The following is a 21,465-nucleotide window of genomic DNA, read 5'->3' as shown; positions in this document are numbered from 1 at the left end:
CTGGTGAGACAGGACAGCTTCCCCTGCTGGCTGGCGAGCTGACAGCATGAGCCACAAGATTTGCCCACCTGCACCTTAGGCTCAGTTATTGGGGAGTGAGAGTGTCTCCCAGTGGAGATCATCACCCTGTGGCTCTCCAAGGAACGCTTCCTGTGCAGCAGGGGCCGTGTGAGTTTCCAGGAACACTGCCGTGGCCAGGACAGACAAGATCGGTGGGTGGGGTGGGCAGGGGCGGCCGAGCAGGAACAGGCAGGGGATCCGTAAACAGTCACCATGACAAAACGCTCTGAGGGTGGAACAGCCAGGGGGCAAGTGAAAGATGGATGGACAGTTTTGGTCCAGATGGCCATCCACAGCCCTGACAGACACGCTGAGATCTGATTAGAAGCTAGTCCAGTGTGGAGTGGGGCAGAGGTGTTTCAGGCAGAAGGCCAGCACAGACAAAGGCTGTGGAGTGGGAAGGAGCCTGGCTTGTTTGCAAAGCTGAGAGAAGGCCTAGATTGATGAAGGCGGGTGAGGTTTGACGGCCTGGAAGAGGTCAGAGGACAAAAGCCAGCAAAGGCCCTGTGAGTGCTTGGTTTTATCCCAGGTGAGTGCAGGAAACCAAGGAAGGGTTTTAAGTCGCAGGATCAGATTTGCAACATGTATGAGGTTGAGCTGGGAGACAGTGGCAGTGTTTCAGCCAGGAGGTGCTGGTGGTGGGGGTCTGTGGGTTCGTGGCTGGAAAAAAGTGGAAGAGTTTGAGGCGTCCTCAGGGGCGGGGCAGGCTGCCCAGGGTGGGGCCTGGCCAGGGGAGTCGGTGGTAGGGGCAGCTTGTGAGCGGAACTTGGATGCCACCCTGCTTCTCACCATCTTCCCGCCTGTCCTTCCCTCCCTACCCCCCCCTCCTCGTAGCTTCTCGCTGAATTCCCAGGGGGCGGAGAGGATGGCCACCGGGGTGCTGACGTCTGAGCGGGGTGACGCGGCGGAGACGGAGGACCCGGCGTCCCGCTTCCAGGTGCAGAAGCACTCGTGGGAGGGGCTCCGCAGCATCATCCACGGTAGCCGCAAGAACTCGGGCCTCGTGGTCAACAAGGCGCCACACGACTTCCAGTTCGTGCAGAAGACTGACGAGTCAGGCCCCCACTCCCACCGCCTCTACTACCTGGGTGAGGCCCCGGGCTCCCCGCCCCCACACCTTGTTGCCAGGCCAGCTGTTGCACCGTCCCCTCATCCCCAGAGGTCAGCCAGTCCAGTGAGTCAGAGGGTCCAGACAGAGGGCTGGGCCTGGGGCAAGCTGTCTGCAAATGGTGTGGTCCCACGTGACAGCTGTGAACAGTGATAGCCTGGGGCAGGGTCCCCCACGGCCTCAGCCGTGTGGTGGCCAGCACAGAGGGCAGTCCTGCCCCATCTGTGCAGCAGCTCCAGGTTTGGGCCTGGTAGGTGGGCCCACGGCCCTGAGATTGTTTCCAGCGCCTGTAAGCTAGGCCCGCCCCCTGAGTCACTTCCCAGCGGCCTGGGCTGGGCTGGGGTGGCTGCTGAGCAACGTGACTCCCCACAGTGGGAGTGGAAGGTCACTCCCGTGGGGGCCTGCCGGCTCGTGGTGTGTTGAGAAGAACTCGGAGGCTCACACGGAGGTGGCTCGATTGCATCACCGTGGGCGGGTGGTTGGGGGTTTGCTCTCCCAGCCCTGGATCCCCGGATAACCATGTCAGTTGCTGCTCACTTCCGCCTCCTGGGGTGTGCCTCGATGCAGGGCTTCCTATGTCATCGGCAGTTACGTCTGCACTTGTGTTCACCGCTGGCCTTCAGGGCATGGTGTGGCCTCACACACACCTATGGCCTTGACCGCCGCCCCGGCCTGGCTCCTAGGAGGTAGATGACAGATAACCTGTTGAGCAAATGAATATTGCCCAGGGTCTTCCAGGCCAAGAAGGAACGGCACCAGTCCTGTTCCTTTGGACATAGCCTGACCTGTGATTATTGATCTGAGGCAGGTTTTTAACCACAGTTCTGGATCTTTGGGGCCGGGTCACCCACCACATACCCTCAGCCTGACCCCAGTCAGCCCTCGGTCAGTATTGGAATGAGTGATGGAGCGACGGTACAATTGAAGGTCACCCCCCGCCCCATGCTGCCCCGACGCCAAGACCCTGACCAGCGCTGCCCTCACGCCAAGGCCCGTGACAGTGACTGCGGGGGTTGCCCTGCTGGATGCTCTCCCTCCCTGCAGAGGCCCACGTGGAGACCAGATGGCAGTTTGGCAGGCGGAGTCAGAGAGAGGAATGGTCTAGAAGGGTCGGTGAGCGGCGGCCGGCTGTTTTTAGAAATCCAGTTGTGCTGGTGTACGGCCACACCCGTGGGTGTACGGACCATCTCGGGCGGCTTTCGAGCGTAACTGGGACAGAGGTTATGTGGGCTGCACAGCCAAAAATACTTACTGTCTCTGGCCCCTATGGAAAAAAGTTTGCCAGCTCTAGCCTAAGAGAGATTAGGGCGGGCTTCAGGTTTCATTTATCCCTGGGAGAGGAAAAAGAGAGGACTGAATGTGGCCCAGACTCTGTGACCGTGGCAAGCTACAGCCTCTCTTTTTCTTTTCCCTGTGGTTCCATGGTCCCCAGTCCCTCCCCTGTCCTGCATGCAGTCTCACTTGGGTCCCTAGCTTGCTCAAGTTCAAGTTGCCCTCCTAGGTCAGGGTACTTGTATGAGTGTCCCAGGACAGCTGCTGACACTAGTGACCACTGACTTGGTGGTTTAAAATGACAGAAGCGTATTTTGTCTCAGTGCTGGAGGCCAGAAGTCTGAAATCAGTTTCTCAGCCGAGAGCCGGGCGTCTGCAGGGCGGGTCATCTTCCTGAGGCTCAAGGGGTAGGGGATGTGTTCTTTGCCACTTCCTGCTCTTGGCAGCCATCGCCATCCTCGGCTTGAGGCTGCATTGCTGCAGTTTTTGCCTCCCTGGTCACATCTCCTCGGCTGTGTGTCTGAAATCTCCTCACCTCCCTCTTATCAGGCCCATTAGGGCCCCCCTGCATAATCCAGCCTAATCTCCCCAGCTCGAGATCTTTACCATAATCCCAATGGTAAAGGCCCTCTTGCCAGGCAGGTACTATGCTCACCAGCTCCTGGAATTAGGATCTGGGCGTCTTTGGGAGCCACCATTAAGCTAACCAGAGCTGCCGAAAGGGCAGAAACGTCTGAGTTACTCTGAGCCTCATAGTAAAGACGTGGGTGTCAGGGACCTCCTCCAGCCCGCCCTGTGCCTCCCAACACAGAAGCCTGAACTAAATGGAGTCCAGGCATCCACTGCATGTGTTTCTCTCTGCGGCTCCACCCTCACTTCCCACCTGCCTTCTGCTGCCACACTCCCAGGGTCACACGTCTGGTTCCGGCCACCAGCAGAAATGAACCACCTTTCTCTGAATATGATTGGTTCAATGTAGGTCAGATGTCCGCTCCTCTTGTCGGCCTCAGCCTGTGCACGGGTCTGGGCCTGGGGTTTGCAGAAGGTTCTGAGAGCCCATCCCAGGGGTGTGGGCCAGCTCCAGACAAGGGCGGTAGAGCCGCTGAAACCCTGAAACGTGCCTAGAACAGCCCAGAGCCATCCCGCTTCTCTTGGGCTAGATCACCCTTGAGCTGATCCAGTCTGTATCACTCAGCACCCTGGGGTGCCCTTGACCTCACGTCATGTCCAGGTTCCTGGATCAGGTCTCCCCCGAGCCCCCATGTATTTATAGCTCAGTGCTGGGGGAGTGCTGGTAGTAAGACAACGTTGATGGATTGAACAGAAAGGACCTCCCAGGTTGATGCCCAGCCTGTGCTGGTGCTCTGAGCAAGTGGCCTGTCCCCCTGCTCCTCTGGGATCCCTTCCTCCCTGGTGGGCCCCATCACCACCCTTTGGGAAGTCTCTCTTGGAGCCCAGTGCATGTGGGACAGGGCAGAGAAGGGAATGTGCCTGCTGCTGTCCTGGAAGATGGGCTCCGGTTCCAGGGCTCCACTGCTCCTAGTGGGTCGGCTCTTCCCTGCTGCAGATGGGTGTCACGTGTCCAGCAGAGGAGGGCACAGGGCCCCAGGCGGCACTGGGAGTCCCTTCAGGCATAAAAGATCTCTTGTGTTCTGTGTCCAGGTCCTGGGCTCCCTGACATGCTGGGGGGCTTTGGGATCGGGTGTTGAGATGGTGGAGCTGGTAAGAGAAGTGACAGCAGAAGTCAGTGGCCGTACTCAGCCATCCCAGACCCTCACTGTGCACACCGCTCCCCACCAACGCCAGGGCCTGGGCAGCTGCTTCAGGGGATGTGCCAGAGCGCATGTCCCTTCTCATGTCAGTGCTTATTAGACAGTGGGGAGGGGAGGCGTCTCTGGTGTTCTTCGGTAGGGCTGCACCACCAACTTCCTGTCTGGAAGTCTCAGGCTCCCAGAGAGCCTATGGACCGGGGCTGTTCAGAGCCCATGGTGCTTGGTTGAGAATGGCCACCTGCCCCCTCCCAGCTATCCACACTGGCCCCCGCACTGGGCCTTGTTTGTTGTTTAATTGAGAAGTAATTCACGTCCCATCAAATCCCTTCTCTTAAAGGCAGACAGCACGGTAGTTTTGGGTATAGTCAGTCACAGGATTGCGCAACCATCCTCACTGTCCAGAAAATTCCATCACCCAAGGCAATCCTCATCCCTGTGAGCGGTCACTTCCCATCCCTGCCCCCAGCCCCAGCAACCACTGACTTGCTTCCTGTCTCTGGACTTGCCTGTTTTGGACATTTTACAAGAAAGGAGTCACGCACCACGATTCCCGTCCCCACTTGTCTTGTGAACTTGGAAAGGAAGATGTCCCAATGGGTGGCCTGGGCGGGTGGTATAGAGTCTGTGTCTCTAGCTGAGAGTGAGTCTAGCTGCAGCAGCTTAGAGCAGCGGTTCCCAACCTTTTTGGCACCAGGGACCAGTTTCATGGAAGACAGTTTTTCCACCGACTGGAGGTGGGATGATTTCAGGAAGATTCTCATGAGGAGCTTGTAACCTGGGTTCTTCTCGTGTGCATTTCACAGTAGGATTTGCTCCTGAGAGACTAATGGCACTCATCTGACAGGGGGCAGGGCCCAGGTGGTAACACAAGCAATGGAAGTGACTGTAAACACAGATAAAGCTTTGCTCACTAGTGCTCCCCTCCTGATGTGAGGCCTGGTTCCAAACCGGGTTAGGGACCCCGGCTTAAAAGTCCTCAGATGTTGAATTGTGAACACTTCTCACTTGTACGTCCAAGTTGGCTTTGCATTTTCACTTCTTTACCAACTATACTTCATGAGCAAATTGTCACGAGTCGAAAATACAAGTCGCTTGCTGTATTGAGAAGCTACCTGTAAGAGTTACTGTGGTGGGATGGGTATTACTTATGAAGCTCTGTTTAGCTCTAGAGGCACCAAACTTGGGGCCCCAGCCTCCAGTCTTAGAAGTGAGGGTGCGTATGAGGACAGGAGACCAGTTCCAAACCCAGTCTCCCTCCTGGAAGAGTTTGGGATTGAAAGGCGTCAGAGAGAGGCGCCCGCTCTCTGTGATCCACTGTCAGTCACGGTCCTTTCCTGGGCCACAGCCTGCTTCCAGGGAGCCCTGCCTCAGTGCCCCAGCTTGGCACCTGGAGAGCGGGGACCCCCAGGCTCCCCGGGAGAAGCATCCTGCTCCCACAGCCATCATGCCATTGTCCATCAAGGCAGAGCCACTCCAGGTCAGAAGGTGTGTCCTTGCCCTATTTGCCGCTGTCTGTGCCGAGCACTCTGTATTCCTTCCCTCACTCACCCACACAGAGTTCTCCCCAGGCAGCCACTCTGCTCTGCAGATCAGCGACTCTCAGTCAGGCACTCCTGCCCCAGGAGACCATGCTCAGTCGTGTCTGGGGACATCCTGTGGTTGTCACACTGATGGGGCTCTTGTCATCCAGTGGTAGGGCCAGGGAGGCTGCTTCACACCCTCCAGTGCCCAGGATGGCCCCGCAGAAGCGGACCAACCTGGTGTCAGCCCTGCAGAGGGGGAGGGGCTGGACTGGAATACACTTCTCCCTGTCATTCTGGAGCTTTGCCCTTCCTTTGATCTGAGACTAATCCCTGGCCTTTGCAAGAGCCTATCATAGTAGAGCAGGATACGTGACCGGAGCCCAACCTGTGGGGAGTCGGGAATCACTGACCCCCCATTTTTTGTTCTCTTGGGTGCTTTTTGTTCAGTAACTGAGGCTGACATGTTTGGCTCTAACGTTTCAGGTGGAAGAGCCTGCTGCTCCTGCTGGCCAGTGTAAATTCTGTCTATGGATTCTCTGGGGAGGGACATGTGGCCAAGGGGCTGGAGAAGCAGGAGAAGCCAGCTGGGCCCAGTCCCAGGAGCTGTGGGGAGTCTAGGTCCTAGGTCCGTCCCACCTGAGGCTCTCTTCTAGCCCTGAGCTAGGCTAGAGTTGGCAAGGGCGCCCACTCTGCTTTTTTCTCTTCCCTACAAGGGATGCCTTATGGCAGCCGAGAGAACTCCCTCCTCTACTCCGAGATCCCCAGGAAGGTCCGCAAGGAGGCGCTGCTGCTCCTGTCGTGGAAACAGATGCTGGATCACTTCCAGGTAAGCCCCGTGGTTGAGTCAGGCCCTCCCTGTGGCTGAGGCGGGCAGGTACACTTGGCCTCTGAGGGGTCCCAGCCTTTCCCCCTGGGAGGAGTGCCCGGCCCTGGACACCTGCCTTTTCACCTGCCCTCCCCTTCCCCTGGGGCACCCGAACCTCAGCCCAGGCTCATGATAACAGCACCTGCTGGAAGCACCTCTCCCTTTAAAAGCCTCATCAAAAGGGTGCGAGTAACTTGGGCTTGAGGCCCTTTTATAGACTTTTAACTAATGACCCATGTGGTCCAAGTCATCTTGCTTCCAAAGAGGATGTGGCTGGTGAGTGGGAGAGAGCCTTCTGTACTGGTTTATGCTGACTGCTTTTGGATCATAGACATATGACAGTACTCCAGGGAGAGGACCCATGCAGCCCTCTCCTCTTTGCTTGTCGCCTGTCCTGGACAGAAGTGGCCAAGCCCACCGACTCATTTGCATGGTTTTCCTTGCAGCAGGGGTGGGGATGGGGGGTGCTCATTTTGCTTTGGATTCTGCTTTTTAAAAACACGTTTCTGGGATCTCTCTTCTGCAGTCCAGTGGTTAGGACTCCACGCTTCCACTGCAGAGGGCAAAGGGTCAGTGTCTAGTCAGGGAACTAAAATCCTGCAGGCCTTGCAACACGGCCAGAGAAAAAGAAATTTAAAAAATTAAAAATGTGTTTCTTCCTTTTAATGTTTCTCTGAATTCCTACGTGATGTTCAGAATTCTCCACGGGGCAGCTGCATGGTGTCCCCCATAATGCACCTGCTCACCTGCCCGCTGCCTCCCCACCCCAGGTCAGGCATCTGGGTGGTCCTGAATCTGCCCGTTCCCTCCCCCACACAGAGACTGGGGACATGTGGTGGTGGGTGGAATGAGCTCAGATGTTCTCGCAGGAAGGGGCTGTGATCGAATACGGAGGGCGGGGTTCTGTAGGGTGTTACTGGTTGGGGGCCCGGCCCCATCTGTCTGGGAGAGAGTTGGTGGGGAAAGGGGGCCAGGGCCTCAGCTGCTGACACTGATGTCCCCCTTGTGTCCCCAGGCCACACCGCACCACGGGGTCTACTCCCGGGAGGAGGAGCTGCTGCGGGAGCGGAAACGCCTGGGCGTCTTTGGCATCACCTCCTACGACTTCCACAGCGAGAGCGGCCTCTTCCTTTTCCAGGCCAGCAACAGTCTCTTCCACTGCCGGGATGGCGGCAAGAATGGCTTCATGGTGAGCTGCACTCGCTGGTGGGGAGGGTGTTTGGGGGGATGGCGGCAAGAATGGCTTCGTGGGGAGCCGCACTTGCTGGTGGGGAGGGCGGGGGTATGGCTGGGGCCTCCCACCCTGCTGAGCCAGGCCTCTCTGTCTGCAGGTGTCCCCCATGAAGCCCCTGGAAATCAAGACCCAGTGTTCGGGGCCACGAATGGACCCTAAGATCTGTCCCGCCGACCCTGCCTTCTTCTCCTTTATCAACAACAGTGACTTGTGGGTGGCCAACATTGAGACGGGCGAGGAGCGGAGGCTGACCTTCTGCCACAAGGGTGAGGCCAGGTGGCGGGTGGGGTGGGGGTGGACGCGGGGGCGATGGGAACACCACCACCGCTACCTACCAATCCCCTCCCTGTGTCCCTATGTGGAGGGTAGGGCGGATGGGAACCCCTTCTCCCTTGTGGTCAGTCCCCACAGCCACCACTCCAGCTTCTCCTGGAGACCCCTGCCCCACCATGCACCCCCACCAGACCACTAGCACCTGCTCAGAGCCTGGTCTCCTGGCCACCACAACCCCCCAGCCCATCCCCACGGTAGCCCCACAAAGTCCAGCTACCTGGCTTTCCTCTGTATGAATCACCCAGGCCATAGGGGCCTGGCCTGCCCGCTAGATGCTGCCCATCTCAGCCTTCCTACCCCTGCCTTCCTGTCCCCCTCCACGCTTCCAGCCCAGAGCTCACCAGACCCGGGCTTGCCTCAGGCCCCTGCCTGCCCGGTGTGATGGCACCCCTGTGTAGACACCTGTGGAAATCCTAGGACTGTGGCCGATCCCTGCCTACCATCCTGCCCCAGGTCCTGGTGCCCTCTTGATAAGCCTGAGCTTCTCAGCTGGGGCGACTGGGACACTGGCCATGTGCTGAGACATTGTTAGCTGTCACAACGGGGCAAGGGTGTACCTGGCATGGAGTGGGTGGGGTGGCGATACTGCTCTACACCCCATGGCACCCAGTACAGCCCCCAGGATGGCCCCCAACGTCAGCAGTACCAGGAGAGCCCCTCCTCTGAACCAGACCCCTCGTCTCCCATCTGGCTCTGTCCTCTCCAGGCTTGTCTAGTGTCCTCGACGACCCCAGGTCTGCGGGTGTGGCCACCTTTGTCATCCAGGAGGAATTTGACCGCTTCACTGGCTACTGGTGGTGCCCCACAGCCTCTTGGGAGGGTAAGTGCCTCTCTGGCTTAAAAACACTTGTGCAGGGGACTTCCCTGGTGATGCAGGGGTTGAGACTCTGCGCTTCCACTGCAGGGGATACGGGTTTGATCCCTGGCTGGGGAACTGAGATCCCTCATGCTGCAAGATGCTGCAAAAAAATAAACACACTTCTGCAAATGCTCTTCTGTTAACAGAAGCGCAGTATACATGCGAGTCTACCCTTCACACTTTTCATTCAAGATCAGCCTCAGCCAGCTTGCTGGCGACACTCAGGCTGCTGTTACAGAATACCACAGCCAGGGCAGCTTATAAACAGGTGTTTATTTTTCACTGTTGCTGGGACTGGGAGTCCACGACCAAGGCAGATACGTTGTCTGGTGAGGAACTTTCCCTAGCTTCCGGGTGCCATCTTATCTCCCTGAAGGGGCAGGGAGTTTTCTGGGGTCTCCTTTTTGTAAGGGCACTAATCCCCTTCATGAGGGCTCCACCCGCATGACCTGATCACGTCCCAAAAGCCCCACCTTCCACTACATCACACTGAGTAGTGGGGAGTTAGGATCTACCATTTGAATTCTGGGAGGGTGCACACATTCAGTCCGTTGCAATCAGGACACAGAGAATCAGTTCTCTACCTGTGGATATCTTGGGTGCCACAGCTAGAGAGTAGCCCCACTAGCTGAAACTTGAGAAAGCCCACTTGCAGCAGTGAAGACCTATCACAGCTATAAATTAATTTGAAATAAAAAGAGGAAAGAAAAGAAAATCCTGCCTTAGAGAAATTCCCAGCTGGAAGAGAGATGAGTTGAAGCTACATGCACCTAGAAGTTTGGTGGGTTTTGCCAACAAGTTAGGAAGAAGCCAGAGCAGTGGGCCCTTTTGTGTCTGTTTTTCTTAGCTATGCCTAAGGCCAGGATGTGTCACCTTTTCCCTGTTCAGCAGAGCACACTCTTGTCTTCTGAGCGAGGGAGCAGTCATTTCTGGGGCCAGTGAGTAGCATCAGACCTTCCACAGCATGAGTAGAACTGGCCCAGGCCTCCGCTGCTCAGAGTCCCTCTGACCTGAGCGCCAGTGGGCATGGGCCACAAAACCCAGGATCCTGGGGGCCAGGCATTGGTGTCCACCATCCCAGCCATGCACCACCCTATCCTGGCCATCCACTGCCACCTTTACGTCAGCTCACCTTTTCCTTAAGTTGATTTGCAAAGAAAACTTCATGGTCCAACCGTGAATACAAGCTTGGCCTGAAAATTGTGCAGTGGGGAGAAACCAGTGCCGTACACTCTAGCCAGCACCCAGGCAGAGGTTGGATTGTCAGGGTTGGGAAGGCTGCTGGCACTCCCGAGACCTGGCGGGGATCGGCGTGTTCCTGGGGAGGACACTGTCCACACTCCTCCATCTGGCCAGTGTCTTTCACCGCCGCAACACCTGGTGTGCCTGAGGCCCACCAGGGAGAAGGGCCCCAGGTCAGAAGTCGGGGTCGGGTCAGGTCACTCTGCTTATGCCTCTGCCTGGCAGAAGCAGGTGACTGTCCCACCCTTCGATTTCATGGTCTGTAAAATGAGATCTTCTCCCCTTGTCCCTGTGGGCATGGAGGTGGGTTTCTTCTCTAGGGGGGGCTGTGGTCTCCTGAGTTTTCTTGACAACTACAGATGTCTCCAGACATGGGATAGGTCCCTTGGGGACACAGAATGACCCCTGCTGTCATCCGCTGGCCTTGATGATGTCAGGGTTCTCACTTTGCTATTCTCAGCAGCTCAGAACCCCTCAGATAGGGTCCGCCGCGTGCAGGACCTCAGGGGCACTCACTCCGCTTGCTGTAACCAGCACCCTACAGAGCACATGTGGACATCTGCAGGCCAAATGGGCTTAGCCACATTTGGTGGATGTTGTTGGTCCACCCTAGCAAGTTAGATGAGGGTATAAGATGCAGAGGGGACCCTTCTCAGCAACTGAGAAAGGAATGGCTATGGGCTCCATCCCTTGACCTTGGCGCTGGCAGCCCCCGTGCCACTTGCAGCTCCTGGCTACTCGCTTCCTTCTCGTGACAGTGTTCACAGCACCCTTTCTTGCTCCAGCCCCAAATGCTGGTCTGCTCGGGTGAATGTGACCAAGTCCCACAGATGGGGCAGCTTGGACGTCACAGCTTGAAGACTGGACGTCCTAGGTGGAAGCATTGGCAGCTTTGGGTGTCCTGGCCCCACCGTGGTGGAGCAAAGTCCTGTGTGGGCAGGAGTCGGGGACAGCGGAGGGATGCCTGGCAGCCTCAGCAGGGGCCCGGCTCCCTCCCAGGGTCAGAAGGCTGCAAGACGCTGCGGATCCTGTACGAGGAAGTGGACGAATCCGAGGTGGAGATCATCCACGTGCCCTCCCCTGCGCTGGAGGAAAGGAAGACGGACTCCTACCGGTACCCGCGGACAGGTGAGGGCCTGGGATAGGTCAAGGCCCAGGAGAGGTCAGGGCAGCTTGGAGATGTCTGAAGCCTCATGGAACCCGGTGAGGCACCAACCAGGATGGGCCCACAGGACCCAGGCAGGGATAGACCCAGAGAAGCAGGCTGGGTTCGGGAACAACAGCCGGGCCAGCGCCACCATCAGTGGTGACTGGCGTCCTGCCTTGGGGCCCAGGAGAAAACAGGAGCCCTGGGGAGGTAGTAGAGGGTGTGGCCCCTCTGAGGGCGCATCGGACACTCACTGCCTTGTGAGAGTACAGTTTGCCCCGTGTCTCAGAAGCCAGAAATCCAGACTCACCCACAGAATCTACCAATTTATATTTTTTAACGTGGACCATTTTTAAAGTTTTTATTGAATTTTTTTTATTACATTGCTTCTGTTTTATATTTCAGTTTGGGGCCAAGAGGCTTGTGGGATGTTAGCCCCCTGACCAGGGATCAAACCTGCACCCCCTGCATTGGAAGCTCCGAGTCTCAACCACTGAACCACCAAGTCCCAGAAATCTACCAATTCTTAAACATGTCTCAAATTATTTAAAAATACTTTTAGCAGGACTTGCCTGGCATCCGGTGGTTAAGACTTTGCCTTCCAATGCAGGGGGTGCAGGTTCGATCCCTGGTTGGAGAGCCAAGATCCCACTTGCCATGCTAGGCACAGTCACACAACTTTAAAAAGGAAAACAAACTTGGTGAGCCACACAGAATACTCATGCGGGCCAGGTTTAGCATCTTTGGGGCCCCCGTGGAAGCCTCCGAGAGACTTGTTCCTGCCGACTGTGGGCTGTGCTAGGCAGAGCCTTCCTGGGGAAACTCCTAGGTCCTGGTGTGAATGGAGAGGTCAGTCTTTTCCTTCCATTGCTGGAAAGGTGAGGAAGCGGAGCTCCAAAATATCACCTGCCAGAGTGCTAGAGCCATGGGCAAAAGCTGAGACGTGTCATAGGAACTGAATCCCGCCCTGGAGAGCCTGTCTAGGCTGCCCCAGCCTATAGGCTGCCTGCCTCCTGACTGCTGAGCACCAGCTGTAGCCAGATAAGGGCCCTGTTTGTGTGTCATGGGGGCTTTTATTAGGGGCATGTGCCATACTTGCACCCGGCTTTCAAGGTCTCCCAAGGTAGGGAGACATCTTCCTCCTGTTTCGTGTCCCCCCATGACCCCCGACCAGCCCAGGCCTGATCTCTGTTCTTACACAGGAAAGATGTAGCCACATCACCTTTGGGACCATGGTCCAGGCTCACAGTCAGTCCTGCCTGGGGGGGCCAGAGAGGGTGACACACCCACAGAAGGACCTCTGGACAGTGGGTGTCTTCCTCCCCTCCCCCCATGTCAGCTGGGTCACAGCCTTGGAACATCCCCTGCACCCCCCCAGCCAGCGCTCCAGCACCTGCTGTCAGCTCTCTTGGTCCACCTGCCAGGTCCACCTTGCTTTCATTTCTGCAGGCAGCAAGAACCCCAAGATCGCCTTGAAACTGGCTGAGTTCCAGACCGACAGTCAGGGCAAGGTAAGTGTGGCGCCTGGAAGAAGCCTCCAGGTGAGGGGAGGCCGGGGTCTGTGCTGGGAGATCAGGTGGCCCCTCAACCCCCACTCCAGGGCAGGTGCTTCTCTGGCCAACTGAACCCAAAGAGGCTTCACTCGGAGCCCTGGCTTCCAGGCCGCACCCTTCCCCCCATCACCCTGAACCGGGACTCAGACAGGGAGTGGCCCCGAGGTGCGGAGAGGGGGACCCCTGTGAGTGAGCTTCGAGTGGAGGCCCTGCAGGGGTTGGGCTGCCCAGAAGGGCGGGGGTGCAGTCACCTGGGGGACCTGACCTTCAACCAAGGGTATCCCTGCCCCCACCTCTGGGCAGTCATCTGTCACTTCAGCAGACGCATCAGTGTTCCAGATCCTTCTCTCTGTCACCTAATCAGCCTCACAGATGGGGGTCCTCATCACCCAGGGAGTCACTCCTCAGGATCCATAGCCAGGATGGCAGAGGAGGCTATGGGGAGAAGGGTGGGGGCGATGCCCAACTCCATGTGAGGATGTCTGGGGGGATGCCCCTCATGTCAGAGATCAAGCAGGCTGGTGAGCCTGGAAGCCCCTTCGTATTTTGCCAGAACGGCTTCTTGTGTAACATTTCAGAAAAGTGCCTGAGATAAACTATACTTATTTTCACGATCTAGGGGTTGGTTTTGGTTTGAGCACGAGTAGGCCCTTGGAGAAGGCAATGGCAACCCACTCCAGCACTCTTGCCTGGAGAATCCTGTGGACGGAGGAGCCTGGTAGGCTGCAGTCCATGGGGTCACTAAGAGTCGGACACAACTGAGTGACTTCACTTTCACTTTCATGCATTGGAGAAGGAAATGGCAACCCACTCCAATGTTCTTGCCTGGAGAATCCCAGGGACAGGGAAGCCTGGTGGGGTGCCATCTATGGGGTCGCGCAGAGTTGGACATGACTGAAGCGACTTAGCAGCAGCAGCAGGCCCAACCAAACCCCTTCTCCACTCCTGACCAGAATGTTCTGGTGGATCCTCCAGGGACCTGCGCTAAGTGGCTTTGCCGAGCCCCACCAGCTGTTGTAAATGCTTCCAGGCCCCCTCTCAGATGAGCAGGGTCCTGAGATGGCTGGGGAGGTTTTTCCCACTAACCCACAGCTGGGGCATGCAGAGGTTGGGGGCAGGCCTGGGTGTGGGATGTGCTGGGCCCTGCTGGCCTCTCTCCCATCCACCCTCCCCAGGAGATGCCCCACTAGCCCCGTGTCACCTCCAGGAAGCCGCAGGGGCCAGAGGCTTGTCTTGCCCAAGGCCACCTGGCTCTTCAGCAACAGCCATGCCAGAACCCTTGGTTTCCAGTCAGCAGGCTGTCATAGCACAGACCACTGGGAGCCCTTAGTCCCCAAAGCCTGTCATCTCCTGTTCTGGAGGCTGAAGGTCTGAAACCAAAGTGTCGACAGGGCAGTTTCCTCCCTGGCTATCCGAGGCCTGGGGATGCCACCTTCTCCCTGCGTCGTGTCACAAGACAGGATGCATGGCGCCTGTGTCCACATCTCGCCCTATTATAAGGATGCTCATCCTGTGGGTTGGGGTACCCACACCCCAGTATGACCTCATCTTAACTGATTACATCTGCAACTGTCCCGTTTCCAAGTTCGGCCCCCTCCTTGGGTCCCAGGAGTTAGGGCTCCAGTGTGTGGCTCTGGGGAGATACAGCTCCTCACAGCAGTGGCAGCACATGGCCAGGCCGGATGGTAACCCATGTCTGTCTGTTCCCCTTTAGATCGTGTCGGCTCAGGAGAAGGAGCTGGTGCAGCCATTCAGCTTGCTCTTCCCGAAGGTCGAGTACCTTGCCAGGGCCGGCTGGACCCAGGATGGCAAGTAGTGAGTGTCATCCCTCAGAGTCCAAGACACCCCTCACAGTCACTTCTGCCCTGGGTTGGGGCAGACACACTACACCAGAGCCCCAGAGTATAGCCGGGGGCCAGACCTGGCTGGCTGCCCGTCACCATGCAGCTCACAAGAATGACTTTTCCGTTTTCCAGTGATGCAGGGGCCGGGGATCCAAAGAGGAGTATTTCATCACATGGAAATGATAGGAAATCCATATTTCAGTGTCCAGAGATAAAGCTTTATTGGCACATGGCCACACCTCTGTGGCCACTCAACCAACATGGGCAGGGTTGAGTATTTGAGAAAGGAACAGTGGCCCATGATGAAGGCATCTGGTCTGTCTTTCTGTTGAGAGTCAACTTTTCCATCTCTGATCCCAACAGATCTCTGTCCACAATACATTGAAGTTGGGACTTCCCTGGCGGTCCAGTGGTTAGGACTCACACTTTCACTGCAAGAGGGCAAGGGTTCAATCCCTGGTCTGGGAACTAAGATCCTGCATGCTGTGCATTGCGACAAAAAAAGAAACAGCAAAAAGATTTAAGCTGACTGTCCACTTAGAGCAAGATATGAAACAAAGGACAAATAAGGGCTGAGGATTTGGCAGAAGTCGCCCAAGTTCACCAGTGACGCAAGGTGTTTGCAGAATAGCCGGATGGTGCAGTTTTGTCAGCACCCACCCCAGCCCCCTCCCCACCACCCCCATCTCCCTCCTGGGCATGCCTACCAGCCAGGGAGGCTTTATGTGCTGCACAGTCACTTGCTCGAGTGTCACTGAAGCTGACAGAGGAGGAGCCATTCCGACCGTGCACACGGATGGGCAGGGGGTGCCAGGCCCCGGCTGGCCTGCACCAGGCCCTGAGTTTCTGGTCCTCCCATCTCACCCTCCAGTGCCTGGGCCATGTTCCTGGACCGGCCCCAGCAGCGCCTCCAGCTGGTCCTCCTGCCCCCAGCCCTGTTCATCCCTACCACCGACAACGAGGAGCAGCGGGCGGCCTTCGCCAGGGCTGTGCCCAGGGATGTCCAGCCGTACGTGGTGTATGAGGAGGTCACCGATGTGTGGATCAATGTAAGAGCTGGGGTGTGTGGGCCCTGTCCTCCCGCACCTGGTTTCTCATGTCCCCGCCCCTAGGTCCCCAGCTCCTCAATGTGGAAAAGCCAGCTCAGGAGGGAGGGTTGGCAGGGACTGCCCTCTGGCCAGACTGTCCGAGCCTCCCCTTTCTCAGAGAGATAGCCCGAGTTCCCCCGACCTGCTCCTGCCACAACCCCCACTTATGACACCTCCTCTCTCTGCCCGGACAGGTTCACGACATCTTCTACCCCTTCCCCCAAGCAGAGGGAGCAGACGAGCTCTGCTTCATTCGCGCCAACGAGTGCAAGACTGGCTTCTGCCACCTGTACAAAGTCACCGCTGTCCTGCGGCCCCGCGGCTACGACTGGACCCAGCCCTTCAGCCCTGGGGAAGGTGAGCAAGCCGGACTAATACTCACCGCTCTTGCCTGTAGTTCAAGCCGGTGGTTCAGTGCACGGCTTGTTCACGGGTCCCACCCCACAGGGAGTGGGTGTTTGTGATTAAGAGACTGGCCTTTCCCAACACCGTTCCTGGTCTGGAAGGGCTATCACAGCCATGACTGCTTTCTTTTGGCAGCAGGGTTCATCCAGCACCGACGTGCCAAGGCCCTTTGTGTATCAAGGCTGTGCCATCTGACCCTTTATAGGAGAAGCTGCCCTGCCCTGCCCGCAGGGAGGGTCACTGTAGAAAGAGACAAGTGTGGACAGCTCTGCTCTAGAGGGGAGGCAGGCAGACATCCAGAGATGGTGAAAGACACCAGGAGGCCCGGAGCACATCAGTGGATAACGTGACACAGGGCAGGGACCTGTGGCAGAGGTGGCCACACAGTGCTCTAGGCTGAGGGCACAGCCGGTGCAAAGGCCTGGGGGCAGTACTGGGCCTGGTGTGGGGGAGGGACAGTGAGGAGGCCCGTGTGGCTGGAGCAGAGTAGTGGGGGGTAAGGGAGGGAAGGCGTGGTGTGGTCGGTGGGACCTTCTAGGCCGTGAGGAGCACGGGCTTGAACCTAGAAGGTTTAGGAGCTCAGAGTGAGTTGGAGCAAGGCAGGGGGACCAGCAGGCTGTGCCATCACCCAGGCCCACTGGGGGTCTCATGGGGGCGGCTTGGTAACGAGTGGCACAGAGGCTATAGAGCCGGAGCAGTGCATTGGCAGGGCCGCCAGCCCCAGAGGAGGCTCGTGCGACTCGGCTCCCCGTGTGGGCCCAACGGTGTGGGCATCGGGGAAGGTTTGGGGGCAGGCAGTGGCGCACCCACCTTGCAGTGAGTGAGGGACGGAGGAGTGTCTGTCCCTCCCGAGTCCTCTGGTGATGGTCGCTTAGCCCAGGTCTCTGTTCTGTGCGCCCTGTGGATCTTTGTGGGAACATCTGCCCCTCCATAGGGAGACGTTGACAGTGTGCTTCAGACCCAAGAGAAGAGAAAAGATCTGTAGCCACTGCTCATAAACTGTTTTTAATATAAAATTTCAAACACATGGCAAGAAACATTACATATTGTTATTTACCTGATAAGAACTCTAAAGCGAGGACTTCCCTGGTGGTCTAGCGGTTGAGAATCCACCTGCCAGTGCAGGGGACACAGGTTAGATCCCTGGGTCAGGAGGATTCCACATGCTGGGGAGCAGCTAAGCTTGTGTGCCCTGGAGCCCAAACTTCTTAACAAAAGAGGCCACCACAATGAGAAGCCTGTTCAGTGCAACTAGCCCACGTGTAGCAACAAACACCAAGCTTGACCAAAAATAAGTAAATAAATATATAAAAAGAGAGAGACCTACCCACCCCCCAAAACACAAAAAAACCTACTGTAACTCCACTGAGCCTTTGGTCAGTCCCAGAGTTTAGTCAAGATCTGGTTCCCAACCTGTCCTAACCAGTCACAAGTCCAAGACCTGGAAGGAGGTGGTTTGGCCAACAGGGTTCTAAAAGTGGGTGCCTTTTGTTTTCGGCTTTACCAGTCTGCATGTGGAATCTTATTAATAGTTCCCTGACAAGTGAGATCTACACCGCCTGCAGTGGAAGCTTGGAGGCAGGAGAAGCTCAGAGTTGTAACCACTGGGCCTCCAGGGAGGTCCCCCAAATGGGATGTTTTTGATAAAAATGCAGATCTCAGGCCTGCATCCCATGCCGGGGGCCCAGCCGGTCCACCTGCCTGTCCCCCAGCTGCCTGGGCTTTGCCGCAAGTCCATTTTGTGCCTTGAGTCTGCGTCACAGCTTCCCCGGGCCCCCTTCACCTCTTTTTCTATCCTTCCAGATGAATTTAAATGCCCCATCAAGGAGGAGATCGCACTGACCAGCGGCGAGTGGGAGGTTTTGGCGAGGCACGGCTCCAAGGTACCCGAGTCTCCATACATGCCTGTACACATACCCGTGCACAGACATGCACACATGGCCCTGACCCCTCCAGACCCTGAGAGCCTGTGGCTGCTCCTCCACCCCCACGCCCCCGACCTGGCCACCCGCTCCTGCTCTGCAGCTGAGGGCTGTGGGGGCTGCACTTCCCACCAGCAGGAGATCCTGGGTCTGGAAGCAGGGTTGTCTGTGTTTCCTTTGTTGGATCCTGGTGGGTGGGGCCTGGCACATTTGCCCTGCCACCAGGAGCGTCCACTTGGCCTCCTTCCGCTGCATGAAGCTACCTGTGGACACTGGTGGGGCCCACCGTGGAACTGCCCTGCATCCATCACTGGGGGTCAGGTCTGCAGAATTCTCATTTTACAGAGAGACCCCTTAATCAGATTGTCCTGGAGCCTTCCCTCCCTCCCAGCTTTTATAAAGGTGTCCTGGTCCTAAGACTCAGACAGACCTAAACTGTCCCAAGTGCCCAAGAGGAGACGTAGGCCAACCTTTTTAAAGCCCAGAGCTGGGTGGCCCGTGTGCTGCCAAGAGAAGGGGCCTGGGCACCCCTGGGCAGGGGGCAGAGAGGGCATCCATTCCAGTGTCAACCTGCACCTCATCTGACCTGACAGCCCCGATTCTAGGTGAGACCACCCGGGGCACACTCAGGTTAGCACACAAACGTGCACTGTTTATATGGTAGGAAACAGCAGTGTGAAAACACTCGATCAGGAGACAAGTGACCTCCTTGGGCCCGGGTAACGTAGGCATGGTGCCCATGACAGTGGGCCACACCTGTCCCTACTGGGTGGCCCTGCTGTGCTTGAGTCTTGCTGGAGGCGCCTCTGGGCTCATGGCCTCGCTTGGCCCAGCCAGCCAGGCACTAAGCCTGGGTTTCCTTGCTGCAACATGGGGCCCTCAAACAGCTCCAACCCTCCCATCTCCACAGCAGTATCTCCCTCAGTGCTGTGGACACTCCGGCCAACTGTGGGCACTGTGGGTGTGGAGCAGCCTCCCTAGCCCCCACCCCAGCTGTGATGACCACAGATGTGTCCAGAGGCTGTCAGATGGCCCGGGGGCGCAGAGCAGCCCCAGGTGAGAACCCTGCTTGAAAGTGCTTTGAAGGCCTTTAGCAGCTGGCAGACACACAGGACAGTATTAAAATCTTTCTCTGGGGACTTGCTGGTAGTCCAGTGGTTAGGACTCAGTGCTGTCTGCCAGGGCCTGCGTTCAGTCCCTGGTAGGGGAACTAAGATCTCCCATGCCGTGCTCACGGCTGGAAAAAAAAACACCTTTCTCCATGGTCAAAGTTTAACCCTCTGCACATCTTATCTTTTTACCTAGAAATTTTCTTTAAAATAAAAAAAGCAACATTTTAAGAAAGAGAAAAGGAAAGAATGCCCTGTGCCGTCCCTGCCCACAGCCACGTGCTCCACCCCTGTGCACCGGGTCTGGGTGGGTCCCTCACCTGCAGACTCTGCTTCCCGCCCACACAGCTTCTCACAGTCTTGGTAACAAAACCAACACACAACTTAACTGTGGTGGTTTGGGGTTTTCCAATGACATCCTCCATTTTCAGAAAACCTGCATTTATTTTCCAGTGAGCACACAACAACCAACATATCAGCATTTGTTGTAAAAATTGAATTTCTCTATATGGTCCCCTTCCATCCTCACCCAGGCCCCCGTGACCTGCCTCCGTCCTCAGAAGTGACCACAGCGGGGAATCCCTGTAGGTCTTTCCTGTTTGCATAGGAACATGAGTATGTTAGAGGGTTTGTAGGGTTGCATGACTTCTTGTGGTCCCAGAGAGGTGTGCCGTAAGGGTGGAGCCAGCCTGTCTTTAGGACATTCCAGCTATCATCAGCTCTCTCATCTGAAGAGCACTTGGGGCAGCGCTGTGCCTTCATTTGGAATTTGCCCCTCCAGTGCCCTCCTTGGGAGCAGTCCCCAGGGGTATAAAGGCCTGTTCAGAGCATCTGTGCTGCACGGTCAGCCGAGCAAGGCAGTGCCTCTTCCATCCCCAGAATGAGGTTCTTTCCCCCTCCTCCTGAGGTCACTGCCTGAGAACCACGCCCATGTCTGACGGGCTTTTCCTCCAGGAAATAGCGGAGCAGGGAGTTACCACTTCTTAACCCTGAGTACTTGGGTCAGAGGGTGGGCTGTCCCTACTGGGGACCAGGACTGGGGGCTGCTGGGCCCAGGACAGGCCCTCCCTCGGCCTCGGTATCCCCCCACACTGTGCCTTCAGTCCCCCTCTAGCAGCTCTGGGCCCGCCTGGAAGGAGCTGTCCAGACTGGGAGTTCTGATTCCAAGTCGGACCAGAGAACATGTGGTTAGCCCAGCTCTAGTGGAGTGGGCTTCTTCCCTGCAGGATCCAGGACAGACTCCCAGACAGCTCTCCAGCCGGCGGGCTGAAGCCAGCTCTGGGAGAACAGTCCTCCCTGTTCATAGAACACTGAGCCCTCCCTGGGGGCGGGGAGGGAGGCCCCGGGGGCCATGTCACCAGGAGCCCCCATGCTGCCTGCAGATCTGGGTCAACGAGGAGACGAAGCTGGTGTACTTCCAAGGCACGAAGGACACACCCCTGGAGCACCACCTTTATGTGGTCAGCTACGAGGTGGCCGGCGAGATCGTGCGCCTCACCACGCCTGGCTTCTCCCACAGCTGCTCCATGAGCCAGGTGGGCCCCTCCCCAACATACCCTCCCTTGGAACATTCCAGAATATCAGGCGGCAATCTGGAACATGACCACAGGGCCATCCTCGACCCAGACAAGTAGGCAGTGTAGTCTGCCAGCTATAGGACCAACAAGATGGGCAGGTCTGGGTCTGAACCCACCCCCAGGTGCCACAGTCAGCACCCAGGACCCCCCTGGTCAGGGGACAGGCTCCTCTAACCTTTCAGGGTAGGGGTGGTGGTAACAGCAGGGTCACACGAGCAAACACACCGCACGGGGTGTAGACGGCAGGCAGCGGATACAGGTGGAGGTGATGGGGGAAGGTGCCAGCACAGCGGGGGTGATGGGAGGCACCCCGTGGTCTCAGCGCCCCATCCCTCCTGCAGAACTTCGACATGTTCGTCAGCCACTATAGCAGCGTGGGTACACCACCCTGCGTGCACGTCTACAAGCTCAGCGGCCCCGACGACGACCCTCTGCACAAGCAGCCCCGGTTCTGGGCCAGCATGATGGAGGCAGCCAGTGAGTAACCCCAGACCCCTGGGACCTTGACCGCGTGCATCGCCGCCCGAGCCCTGGTGAATAACGCGGGTGAGC

The 21,465-nt window shown here is 57.3% G+C and overlaps 1 protein-coding gene across 4 annotated transcripts in view; it reads left to right on the top strand.

The window, feature by feature from the left end:
* DPP9 (dipeptidyl peptidase 9) overlaps positions 1–21,465 on the top strand; it is a 37,920-nt gene that overhangs the window by 6,733 nt on the left and 9,722 nt on the right. For all 4 annotated transcript variants that reach the window (XR_001918335.1, XM_018050885.1, XM_018050886.1 and 1 more), the window contains 13 exons: positions 895–1,148; positions 6,449–6,561; positions 7,616–7,789; positions 7,932–8,100; positions 8,874–8,987; positions 11,268–11,396; positions 12,865–12,926; positions 14,683–14,783; positions 15,684–15,861; positions 16,095–16,257; positions 18,109–18,188; positions 20,719–20,871; positions 21,255–21,390. Coding sequence is in view for 3 of the 4 variants with exons in the window: in XM_018050885.1 (XP_017906374.1) it covers positions 895–1,148; positions 6,449–6,561; positions 7,616–7,789; positions 7,932–8,100; positions 8,874–8,987; positions 11,268–11,396; positions 12,865–12,926; positions 14,683–14,783; positions 15,684–15,861; positions 16,095–16,257; positions 18,109–18,188; positions 20,719–20,871; positions 21,255–21,390 (1,826 nt within the window). In the remaining variant the exon portion in view is untranslated. The remainder of the gene's footprint in view (positions 1–894; positions 1,149–6,448; positions 6,562–7,615; positions 7,790–7,931; positions 8,101–8,873; positions 8,988–11,267; positions 11,397–12,864; positions 12,927–14,682; positions 14,784–15,683; positions 15,862–16,094; positions 16,258–18,108; positions 18,189–20,718; positions 20,872–21,254; positions 21,391–21,465) is intronic.

The sequence above is a fragment of the Capra hircus genome, chromosome 7 (assembly GCF_001704415.2).
Source record: "Capra hircus breed San Clemente chromosome 7, ASM170441v1, whole genome shotgun sequence".
NCBI lineage: Eukaryota > Metazoa > Chordata > Mammalia > Artiodactyla > Bovidae > Capra > Capra hircus.
Note: the sequence above shows the minus strand (reverse complement) of the source record. Positions and strands in the feature narration are given on the sequence as shown.